A 12,068-nucleotide genomic window follows, 5' to 3' on the forward strand; every position below is an offset into this window, starting at 1 on the left:
AGCCTTCTCAAACTGTTTCTGCAGCTGAGAGGTGGCTGTGGGGATGCTGTTGCTGACTTCTTTGAGAACTGGGGGAGGCATTGTGACAATCTTCCTCTGCCTCTTGCCAGCCTTTTCAGTGACAAAATTGACCGATGACTCTGACTCCAGTGGCCTGGTGTAGGTTGTGTCGATGTCCTTGGGCGGACGGGAGTGCGTTGAGGGCTTCATGACCACTCAACCTGTGCAGTACACACACGTAGAGAAATCACAGAGGCCATGTGATGATATCAAACTGGTTGGGGGTTAAAATTATACGAAAAACAGTTAGAAAAGTGGAAAATTCAAATGTACCCCTACGTTCGTGGGTAGTTGTAAGGATGCACAATTATTCAGAGAGTTTAATGAGTGATTCATCAATTAATACTGATCTTCATTCATGTTTGTATTTGAAATTCCCCACTTCATTTACTATGAAGAATCTTATGAATTCAAATCTCTTTTTAGTGTCCATCAGATAGCGCCTTGATGTGGGGATTCAAAGCGCGTGGGTTTGAAACTCACAAGGGAACAACATTGCATCGGAAGCCAACTTCTCAGCTTCTAAAATAAAGGGATGTGAATCTGTCAAGTAAATACCTTCGGGCGGATCTACTATCTGATTTAGCTTATTGTTTCTGAGCTGGAAATCTGTATCACAAGTATCAAATCCTGACTTTTATTAATTTTTCTATGTGTCTGTTATATTCTTGACATCATTCAACACTAAGCATTCCTCCTGTATAACCAACTCTTGCCTGTCTTTAACATTACACAAGGACTCGTCATAAGCACTGCTTGCATACAAGTATAACGGAAGAATAATAATAATAATAATAGTGTTTAACAGCTCTACTCTTTTCAAAGACTCAGCATTGACATCAACTGACTGATAATATATTCAAAACTTTCATAAAGCTCTCAAAAATGAGGTTATAAAAATCTGCAGTCACTGTTAATATTAATGATTTAATATGAAATTGAAAAACAACATCTGTATTCACTGTATTACAATTGATAAAAATTGATAAATAAATGAATTATTTTTCTTTTTTGCAAATAACAATCTGAACTCTGATCAAGTTCTCAACTGTAAGCAGCGATGTTGGAAATGGCTGCTTATATTTCGGTTGGTCCTTAGGACTCTACAAGGATCAAGCAGTAGGAGATAATACGGTGATATATTGGAGAGGATTCGGATCAAGTAGTTAGATATTGAGGGTGTAGAATATAGGGGTCAGATTATAACAGAATGATCTGCTGGTCCCTAGAAGGTTGGACCAGCTGCTAGCTATATACATACAGTATCGTAAGCAGATCGAACTTGCTATGATGTAGATGGTGTAGTATGATGCAAGTGGCAAGATAATGCTTTGATTTCAAATCTGATATGACATTGGTGGTGCTATGTTCAGCGATGTCATATCCTGATATGATGTTGGTGGTTGTTATGTTCGGCGATGTCATATCTTTAGAGCTATCACTAATTCCGGCCTAGCACTGGCACCTTAGTGCGAGTTTCTTACATCAACCTTTCTTCTATAAACCAGGTTGAGGAAATGCTTATTGCTCAGGTTTATATGTTTGTGGAAATTCATCAGATTCATGATCAGCAATACAAGTATAAAAATTATATTATCAACTTTTTTCAAGATATTAACTGCATTTACAATCTGATATCATTATTTTACAGCTTTCAAATATATTTGCTGATTTCTGCCTTTTTCATCAATTCTGTTGTGATTTCATTATCTGAAGACTGTTGTTAAACAATGGCTAGCTTTTCTTTGAGTTAATCATTTCGATTATGCCAATATTGATATTAATCAAAAGACTTTAGAGGCATTATCAGTCAATGAGGATGTTACAAATCAGCTAATGATTGAAGATATTGAGAATGCTCAGCTGGATAAAGAGATCAATTTTGATGATATAAATAATTTCTTTGAATGTGCAGCAGAGTCTGATCTTCTTGCTTATAATGAAAAAGTGAAGCAGCTTCATCAGAAATTTAAACAGTCACAAAACTCTGAATCAAATCTGCTGCTGCAATCACAGCTGTAACAGTCACAAATTCTGCAACATGAGTTAACAATGCTATTCTTCCACAACATGTAAAGCTTCATATTGTAGAGGTGAGATTGAAGGTGATGTTTATGAGTATTATTTACAGCTGCCTTTCTAATTGGAACTAGCTCCGCAATAATTTAGCACACTGCAGCTCGTGTGCTATAATGTATTTTAGAGTCAAAAAGTGGCAATCTTCTGTCACTGACTCTGATTGGAAATATTCAAGGAGGCCTTGCGCTAAGAGAGCGATAAGCTCGTACATGTAATTGAATAATACATCCAAAGATAACCAAATCAAAAATCAATTAACGTAATCCACAAGCAAGTCGGACACACAAGCAAGTCGGCCACTCAAAAAAACACATATAAAATGTAATAAATTACAACATTATATCTCAACAACTAGATAATTTATAGTTTCAAATAAAAAAATATATTAATATATATATTTTTTTCTAATTAATTATTGAATTTGAACTAGATTTCTGTAAAATATAATATATAATACTAGATTTTAAGTATTTTACATAAATTACTATGTATTTTTTATAATATAAGTAATAAGATCAGCTGGTAGTTTAGAAATTAAGAAATATACTTTTAATATTATATTTAATTAAATATTAAGATATCTAATCTATATCTTCAGTAATTGTTGAGATATAATGTTGTAATTTATTGCATTTTATATGTGTTTTTGAGTGGCCGACTTGCTTGTGGATTACGTTAAGCTCCATGCTTAGTCATTTGTTTTGGCCAAGAAAATGTTTGGTGGTAAAATTAGCATAGCACCCTGTAACTTTCCCTCTCTTTACAATTCCTCGCACTAACTTAAGGGTCTTTTATACCATCAAAGTGGCGGGACTTTCACAAGAAGATCGCAACATTATCAAGAACCATCCTCTAACCAATTCAGATAGAAGCGAAGGAGAGGACAGAGGTAGTAAGGGGAGATGGGGATCCTCCAATCATGATTTGCTTGCTACCTCTCACTCTACAGCTGGTTGACCAACTGTTGTGCTTTGTGTTATCATTGGCTCATGTCGGACTGTGACTCTAACCGCATCTGCAACACAACGGGTTGATTTCTAAGGTTGGCCTACATTAATCCTAAATGGGAATAGGGAATAGCCGATGTTCTCAACTACGATTTCAATCCCCCTATTTTGTTCGCTTGGCAGCTCTAGTCGTTCTTTCATTCACGTACTGCATCAAAGCCAAGCCGGATCAACCCTTTGACCATAATCCTCCTGCCTTTGATTATATATACCAGCATTCGTTCCCAGTGAGCTATCTTCTCTCGCAGATATCATACATCATAACTTGCTAACAATTCTGCAGTTTGCTTCTCATTCATCATATATGGCTGAGCTTTCGGACCACGATTGCGATATCATCACAAACCATCCTCTAAGCGACTCACTATACCGATTACAAGATCTACTTCAAGAGGCAGAACAAGCATATAATGCTACCACTGACCCTCAAGATGCAATCTGCCAAAGGGCAATATCAAAGCTTCTCACCACCTTGATGGGGGAGGAAGCTGCATTCAACCTTCGTTTTCCAGCAAGCAATAAAAATGTGGCATCTGAGCTGTCAAGATTGTTCACCTGCCTTCAAGATGGCGACTTCAGCTACGAACACTACCGCACACTAGTACGACTTAAAATCCAAAAGGCGACCAATGTCGATATCTGGAAAGCTGTCCTCGACCTCATCACCACCGTCTCGCGAGCAACCCCTCCGCCCCGAACCGTTTCATCCATTCCACAAACTCCCTGGCTGCGCAACACTAGCAGTTTCGTCAATTCTACAGAATACCAAAAGCACGTTGACTTTGTGCTGAAGGAGGAGCTTGGAGAGATACACGTCGATATCCCTGGGTTCTTTGATGCGTACTTTGGAAACATTCCACAACTCACTGCAACTTCACAAGCGGTGTTGGAAGGGTGCAAGAGGGGAGACAACCCACTTTACAGTGAAGAGGAGGGCTGACGGGGCTGGCCTGAACTTGCGGCAGAAAAAGACGTTCTGGGATGGCTGGCTAACATCATCGCTGAGCTCGTACGATTAGCCGAAGCACAAGAGCCGTCCTGGAAGATCGACCGCAGACCTCTCGCACAGCCAAGCCAGCCACTACAGGGGTCTATCGCGGAGAGAAAGCTCGATATCGGCTTTGTCGATGATCTGACGGCCACAGAAGACTCCAGATGCCGCTGGTCGCAGATTCTGGTGCCAGGAGAGCTGAAGAATGATCTGAAATACGACAGGAAATCCGGGGCATGGTTTGATCTTGGCAGGTATTCCAGGGAGGTCCTTTCTGCGCAGGACACTCGTCGTTTCGTGCTGGGGTTCACCCTTTGCGGGCCATTTCTGCGACTATGGAACTTTGACCGCCTGGGCGGGATCGCGTCGGAGGAGTTCAACATCAACCAGGACGGCCTTCAATTTGTGTCTGTTGTCCTTGGATTCCTCCTGATGAGCCGGGAGCAACTTGGGTTTGATCCCACCATCGTCACGACCGGGACCGAACGGTATATCGAGATTGAGAAAGACGGTACGAAGGAACAGCTGATCATCGACGGGATTGTCGGACGAGCACGCTGCGTCGCCGGGCGAGCCACAACCTGCTGGAAGGCACACTGTGAGACTGACAAATTACGGACGCCGCTGGTTGTCAAGGACTCCTGGCAATATCCGGAACGCACTGAGGAAGGAGAGTTGTTGCGAGAAGCGATGGCGAAGGGGGTCAAGAATGTGGCGAAGTACTATCACCACGAAACCGTTCACATTGACGGCAAGGTCGATGATGTCTTGGCTATCCGAAAGGGCCTCAGTATTCCGACGAAAGATGAGAAGGGTGGCTTTAAGGCGACAGTGCGGCGTAGTATGTCTCAAAGAGGACAAAAGAGCCAGGGCAGCACCGCCGGCCAGAAGCGATCCTCTGACTGCGTGGACACAGCGCTTCCTCCTCCCCCAAGCAAACGTACCCAGTCAAGTTCTCCGTCCAAACCTGCCGGCGGCTCAACCCAATTAAACCGAGTGCACCGCCGCGTCGTTATCCGGGACTACGGGAAACCAATCTACCAGAGTAGCTCGAAGGCCGTTCTGCTCGCTGCGCTGGCCGGCTGTATTGAAGGATACATGTCACTCCATGACGAGGCTGGCCTCATCCAATGCGACGTTTCCCCCCGGAACCTGATGGTGAACGAAGACAAGGACAACCCATCATGGCCTGCCTTTCTGATCGACCTTGACCTGGCAATCAGGGTACAACGGGATGCATCTTCCGGCGCACGGGGCAAGACGGGCACCAGGGCGTTCATGGCCATCGGTGTCTTGTACGGCGAAAAGCATTGTTTCATGCATGATCTGGAGTCGTTCTTCTGGGTCCTGTTCTGGATATGCATTCACTATGACGGCCCAGGGAAGGGAAGCACTGTCGAGCGGTTTGAGAAATGGAATTATATGAGTACTGAAGAGCTGGCGGCTGCAAAGCAAGGAGTGATAAGTGAGGAGAGCGACTTTCTTAGAATTGCTGGAGACTATTTCACACCGAGCTATCAGTCCTTCATCTCTTGTGTCAACCGTTTACGACGGCTTGTCTTTCCAAACGGCGGACGGTGGAAGAAAGAAAATTCCAATCCATCCCGGAACATGATTGAAACGCTTCAAGATGGGGAAAATAACCCAAACATTGTAAACTAATGCAGATTCAGTGTATATGTTGATAGCGTATTGTAGCGTGACTTGCTTTTTGTTTGTGTTTTGATATAGCATGCATTTGAGTAAGAGTGAGGATGGACATGATTTGTGAGAACCGCAACTCCTTTTATTATATATATATATCTCTATTGTACAAAACACAAAACTAGTTCTCTAGGCTCCGTTGATATTCCAACGCCAGTTTCTCCCGAGCGCGACCCCGCACAACAGTTCCATGGGCCTCCTCTGCATGACTTAGAAGAGTAGATTTGGCCGGGAGCACCTTCCCCTCACAAACATTGCACTCAACCCCAGTGGCCGGCCATGGAGGGTTGATATGTCTTCGTAGAAAGTGCCTTGTAAGTGATCCGGATGTTGCGTATTTCATAATGCAGTCCTCCAGCGCGCAACTAGAATTCCCAACACAGAGAAAGCAAACGCGAGGCCGAAAGCAGGTCTGAGGCTGTTCAGCTGTAGACTTGACCTGCACAGACTCCATTGCTTGATGCAAGAGGACCTCAGTGTTATCCTTCACCGAGCACCTCTGCCGCTTGATCAGAGAACAAGGGTCATCATCAACCGTGGGCCGGCCACGGGTCTGCGTGGGCCGGCGCGAGGACCGCCCTTCCTCCACGCCACAGAATGCAACTCCTGCGTTGATTGTGTTGATCCTCCGCTGATATTCCGCGTCAAGATTAGCGCCCGGCATGGTCAGCACACAGTCAACAAACATTAAATGCTCGGGAGGCATGAAGGCCTCGTGCTCGAAAGTGTCCATGACTTTGATATCCACCAGCTTCCCGGCCAGTTGTCGCTCAAGATCAATCACAGACTGCTCATTCTTATAGTGCTCAAGGTTCTCACAGATCTGTCGGTTCCGCTGCCGCTGCTTCTTGTTGTGCAACTCACAGGTAGCCTTGTTGTGCTCTGACTTTGCTTCTGCTGTCTGATCACGGAAAACTTCCAGTCTCTCCAGCACCTCAGGGTTGGACTCAGCGAGTACTCTATTGTCAAGGTGCCCTAGAGAAGTCTTGCATACTCTGTTGACATGTTCTAACTCGGCTTCATGATCCTCCCATTCCCGCTTGCGCTTCTGGACAGTATCCTGACGGCCACGGACAACTGAAAGGTAATTGAGGGACCGTGATTCTTCTGGAGAGAGCTTATACAGTCGGTTGGGGTCGATGGATGCACTCATCGAGCAGGCAAATTGCACCAATGCTGTTTGGGAGCATGTTTTCCGGACTATTCCCTGCACATCAACGTCGACGTCCATCTGATAATGCTTGATGAAGGTGTGAATATCCGTGTGCTGGAGCATGATGTTCTGAAGAGCTTCCGTAACTTCCTCTGTTCATCGTTAGCCCTCCGACATGACTGCAACATGAAGAAAATGGAGGGCTACTTACCGCTGTTGTAAATGCCTTAGCTCCAACATATCGGAGGTTGTACGGGTGGGCGACCTCCTCAAAGCCCGTGATCTCACCGGCTCGGCGCATCCGGGAACTCACCATGGATGGAGTCATCCTCTGATCCAAGCAAATTTTAAATCCGGTGGATGTTGGCTCTGTCTGGCAAAACACAAACTTATCCAGTAATTCATCCTTTAGTAGTAGCAGCTGCTGTCCCTTGCCATCCAGCATTTTGACGCTGTAGAGTTTCTCTGCGCAATTCAACACTGATTCACTTGTTAAAATTGACTTGAATCCTTCAATGTGAAAGAGCAGAGTCAGCAGGCAGATATGCAGGCTGAGAATCAGAGTTGAATCAAAGATGATTTCCGGAATCTTAAACTCGTTCCTATCAATTCTGTCAGTCAACCAGGTCATGCCGCGAGGATCAGAAACACATACGGTGCCTTATCTCCGAGAAATCTTTTAGTAAATTCTGGTTTTAAGAATATGAACAATCGGGGGCGTCCGCCGTCTGGAACTCGAATCAGGGTTAACACGACATCTCAATACCGAAGATGGAGGATCGCCGAGAGACGGCTGGCGGTGATGGCGGCAAGCTGCAAGAAGAGAAGCATTTGAATGCACTGCCAACTGCAGACAAATGTCATCTCAGTGGTGATGAGAACGACTTGAGCGAACTCAGCAACATCTTCAATATACATGTTCTTCTTTGACTGCTCAACAAGAGCCAGCTCTTTTTCTGTGGCCATCTGTGCAACAATCTGCAAGAGATTAGTGGTGCTTCTGATTAAGTGATCTGAGAAGAGAGAGTATAGATGCTCACATTCTCCACCTTGACAATTGTATCTTTGCTGAGTCCCGATGCCATTTCCTGTTTGAGGACAAGGTGCCACCACTTCCAAAATGTCTCCAGTGAGCTTTTGCGCTTAATGCCCGGACAGTATCGATTGTTCTTGCCACGACGGATATCACACCGCCAGCTAAAGAATGCATACAGGAAGCGAACCGTCTCCTCTGAATTAGAGATCCGATCCCATTGCCGCTCCGCGTTCACCTTGATATGCCGACAATACCTGCCCAGCGCCACTGGTGAGCTTATAACACAGTCTAAGGATCAAATGAGCCACTGCCTACCTCTCTCAGTAACCACAATCTCATCGAGTTTTTCCTGGATTCTGGGGCTGTACCACTTCTGTCGAAGCTGAGCGATATTAAGGCTCTCTGCTAAGGCCAGGTAGTGTTCAGAGGGGAGCTGGCTGTCGTCGTCGTCTTCATCATTGCTGACGGAGCCACTTTCAGACCCACTGTCTGAAAAGATGGCATCCAGCACAGAGAGGGTATTCAGAGCAGATCTGACATCCGTCTTGCTCCTGCTCTGCTTGTCAGACCCGGCCAAACAAGAGACAGGCACCATGATCAGGACAGCCCAAGGAGAGAGCCGACAGGAGAGAGAGACAGAAACAAGTAATGAAAGACTTAGACACTTTCCTGGATAGAACTGGCCCAGTAATGCTGCGAAGGAAGGGAGGGAAGGAAGCTGCAGGCGGCATGATGAGAGTGATGGAGACTGAAGGCAGAGAGAACAACACAATCCATGATCTGGGGAAGGAGCCAAATCTGACAGAGTGAAGCATCAAAAACAGCTCCCCTCCCCTCCCAAAGGAAGGGCAGTGGGTGAGCGAGGGTGAGCAAGGGTGACTGAAAGCCACGAAAATGCACTTCTAAAATCGTGGCCACGCGTGGAGGGAAGGGTCGCGGCCGTGGGGATAGATTCACGTGATGATCGAGGTTGGGCGGTTAGCGGGAGGCCGAAAGCAGCGGCGACAACAGCCATTTGCAGCCTCCGGCCAACCGTCACATCGTTATATGAAGTATATTCATTCACAGCACTCTCATTTAAAAAGATAAGTTAATTAAATTGATATTAAATAATTTGAATACATTATTCAATTCAAGGTTTTTCATTGTGTTGACTGGTCACAGATTCAATCTATATCAAACAAAATTGACAGATTAACAGATTTTATAAATAATAATTGCAATAATTAATCATTTTCTTTCATGTCAAATTCAATTTCTTCAACAATCTAGATATCAATTGAGAGTGGATATCAACATCAAATTCATTCTTCATAAAGCAGACAATCTCATTGCAATATGCAATTGAATATATCTCAAAAAAATTCTTCAAATTTGATAAAATATTCAATGTGATCTTTAATTTTACATCTCATATTGAATGAGAACTTCTAGCAGTTCCAAAGCAGTGAATATTTTATTGAATTCAATATACAGTGGTCAGATGACACTCAATGATCCGCGCAATCTGAGCAGATATATAATCATTATTTAAAAGGCGTACGATCTCATTGATGGTAAATTCACTGAGCTGAGGGGGCATATTGGCAGATTTGATGATAAAGGTGCGTATTTAAATGAATTGAATGATATTTGAATGATTCTAGAGATATGTGGATATTTTGATTATTTTTGCAGTGTTTTGCTACTATTTTTCAGGGGGTGGCAGAAAATTCTGTTTTCGCAAGCTTTACGTCCGCCACAATATCCTGCTAAATGGAGCACCAATCTCGTGGCGGTTGCAACGGCAGACCTCGGTTGCAAAATATATGCTCGCATTTGCAAGTTGACAACAAGGGAGCGATAGACCTAGCGAAAGGAGAATCCTTAACAAGAAGGTCGCGCCATATCGAGATAAGATACCATATCCTCCGCGATTTGGTTGAAAAAGGTGAAATCATGATGGAACATGTTGGTTCTACGGCCAATATAGCTGACGGCCTCACCAAGCCGCTGGCAAGGCCTGCTTTTGAAGAATTTGTTAGAAGAATTGGGTTAATGGAGATTGGCAAAGAAGGTTGAAGGTAATGGTGGTACAGCAGATTACAGAATTTTGCTTGTGTTATCCTGTTTTTTACAGTTATTGCTCTACAGGCACCTATTCCCAAAGAGGAAATCAGGGTCCAAATCTTGTAATTAATTGTTATTGTGTTTTTAGAAGAATTGAGCAAAGGGGGGCCCCGGGCGGCACTGCATTGGCGGCGCCGTAGCACGGGGGGGTGTTAGTGGGTACTACGGCTACCCTATCACGTGCCCCCCAACATATTGTGTTCTCTCGCGTAGTTAGTTTAGTAATGACAACCACTAGTTATCCTCCTACAAGTGCCGCCCGGTGAGCGCATACACACGTGACAATGCCTCACCATCCATTTCGGGAGCTTGCACCGTTTACATTGATGTTCAACAGCATAAAACTATTTGCGAACAGTGTTACAGAGGACAACAATGCTGTTTGCAATTGTTCATTTTATATGAGCAATGGGGTTTTCCATTGCCCCATAATGCAAAGTTATATATATTTTACTGTCCCTCCTTTCTCTTCATGTTACTTGTCCAATTTTATTCCATGGCTTCCATTCCTTGACTTTAAACATCCATATGGTCTATCAAATTCCTACCATGGTTTCACGCTGGCTGAGGAGATTCTCCTGTAGGTCTCTGACTCTTTCCTCCGATGCTTTGTTCCAATGGCTTACACCGTATAGCAACGCCGTCATGGCGCTCTAACACTCCCAACGGGGCATCCAACACCTGCGAGGCGCCCTTTTCTGTGTTTCGCGACGTGCCCGCGCTCCGGCAATATCGAAAGCAGTTACTTCTGTCCAAGAGAACCGTTGGTTTAGTCCCGACTATGGGTGCCTTACATGATGGCCATCTGTCTCTAATCCGCCAAGCAGCTACTGAAAACACAGATGTGTTTGTTAGTATCTTCGTTAATCCAACCCAATTCGGAGTTAATGAGGATCTGGACAAATATCCCAGGACGTGGGAGGCAGACATCCAGAAATTAAAGGAATTAGATGAAGAGCTGGCACTCGCAAGGACTGGTTCGGCGCGAGGACGTATCTCTGCAATTTTTGCCCCAACGAACAAAACCATGTATCCGACACTGCCGCCAACATCTGAACTGGATGGATACGGTTCGTTCGTTACCATCACGCCTCTAGCGACACTGCTGGAAGGAGCTTCGCGGCCTGTATTTTTTCGTGGAGTGGCCACCGTCTGCATGAAATTATTCAACATTGTAACGCCCGATCGAGTCTATTTTGGCCAAAAGGATGTGCAACAAACTATCGTGATCAAGCGGATGGTGACGGACTTACATGTCGGGACTGATGTGAAATTGGGACCTACAGTACGAGAAGAAGATGGTTTGGCAATGAGCTCGCGGAATGTGATGCTTGGTACAAGACGACGCAAGGTTGGACTTGTACTGTACCAAGCGCTCAAGGAAGCGGAAAGGGCGTACTTGTCGGGCAAGCGCGACCGAGAGGATATCCTGCGACCCGCAAATCGACTTGTGGAGTCCATTGCACGTGAACAGGAATCCCTGCCACCTTCAGAGCGGGCAATATTCGAGCTCGACTACATTTCGCTCGCGGATGTTGACTCGCTCGAGAAATTGCAAGTAGTGGATGTCTCAAGAGGTGCCGTCTTAAGTGGTGCTGTGACAATGCTGCCTATAGAAAGCCCGCAGCCTGGCGAAGATTGTGGGAAAAATGGAGGTGATACCCCTGTGAGATTGATTGACAATATTATCATTTGATGCCAGCCTTGAATTATATGGATGGAATAAATTATTTCGGGTGGCAGTTTATTTGAAATAGACTAGCTAAGTTATCTATCGACTGATGAATTTCGGGTAGCCATCTAATGAGATTCTTGAATAATACCATTTCCTTCAAATCATCTGTTTTCCTTCGTGTACGCCTAAACGAGCAGCGATGCTTGGCACAAGTAATTTTTTCTAAGATGTTTGCTCATCGATCAAACATCATC

The 12,068-nt window shown here is 44.6% G+C and overlaps 4 protein-coding genes across 4 annotated transcripts; 3 read left to right on the plus strand and 1 right to left on the minus strand.

The window, feature by feature from the left end:
* Positions 1-3,450: 3,450 nt before the first annotated feature.
* HCAG_00918 (predicted protein) lies at positions 3,451-5,799 on the plus strand (the record flags this gene model as incomplete). Its single annotated transcript, XM_001543822.1, has 2 exons — positions 3,451-4,069; positions 4,166-5,799. The coding sequence occupies 2 exons, from the start codon at positions 3,451-3,453 to the stop codon at positions 5,797-5,799; spliced, it is 2,253 nt and encodes a 750-aa protein (XP_001543872.1).
* Positions 5,800-6,351: 552 nt separating this feature from the next.
* HCAG_00919 (predicted protein) lies at positions 6,352-8,625 on the minus strand (the record flags this gene model as incomplete). The annotated part of the gene is made up of 6 exons (XM_001543823.1): positions 6,352-6,472; positions 6,528-7,123; positions 7,206-7,596; positions 7,761-7,960; positions 8,035-8,297; positions 8,346-8,625. 6 exons carry the CDS (start codon positions 8,623-8,625, stop codon positions 6,352-6,354), a joined length of 1,851 nt encoding a protein of 616 aa, XP_001543873.1.
* Positions 8,626-9,785: 1,160 nt separating this feature from the next.
* On the plus strand, positions 9,786-10,091 carry HCAG_00920 (predicted protein; the record flags this gene model as incomplete). Its single annotated transcript, XM_001543824.1, has 1 exon — positions 9,786-10,091. One exon carries the CDS (start codon positions 9,786-9,788, stop codon positions 10,089-10,091), a length of 306 nt encoding a protein of 101 aa, XP_001543874.1.
* Positions 10,092-10,688: 597 nt separating this feature from the next.
* HCAG_00921 (pantoate--beta-alanine ligase) lies at positions 10,689-11,835 on the plus strand (the record flags this gene model as incomplete). The annotated part of the gene is made up of 2 exons (XM_001543825.1): positions 10,689-10,719; positions 10,775-11,835. The coding sequence occupies 2 exons, from the start codon at positions 10,689-10,691 to the stop codon at positions 11,833-11,835; spliced, it is 1,092 nt and encodes a 363-aa protein (XP_001543875.1).
* Between the last annotated feature and the right edge of the window lie 233 nt (positions 11,836-12,068).

This window comes from Histoplasma capsulatum, genomic scaffold (genome assembly GCF_000149585.1).
Source record: "Histoplasma capsulatum NAm1 scaffold_1 genomic scaffold, whole genome shotgun sequence".
NCBI classification, from domain to species: domain Eukaryota; kingdom Fungi; phylum Ascomycota; class Eurotiomycetes; order Onygenales; family Ajellomycetaceae; genus Histoplasma; species Histoplasma mississippiense.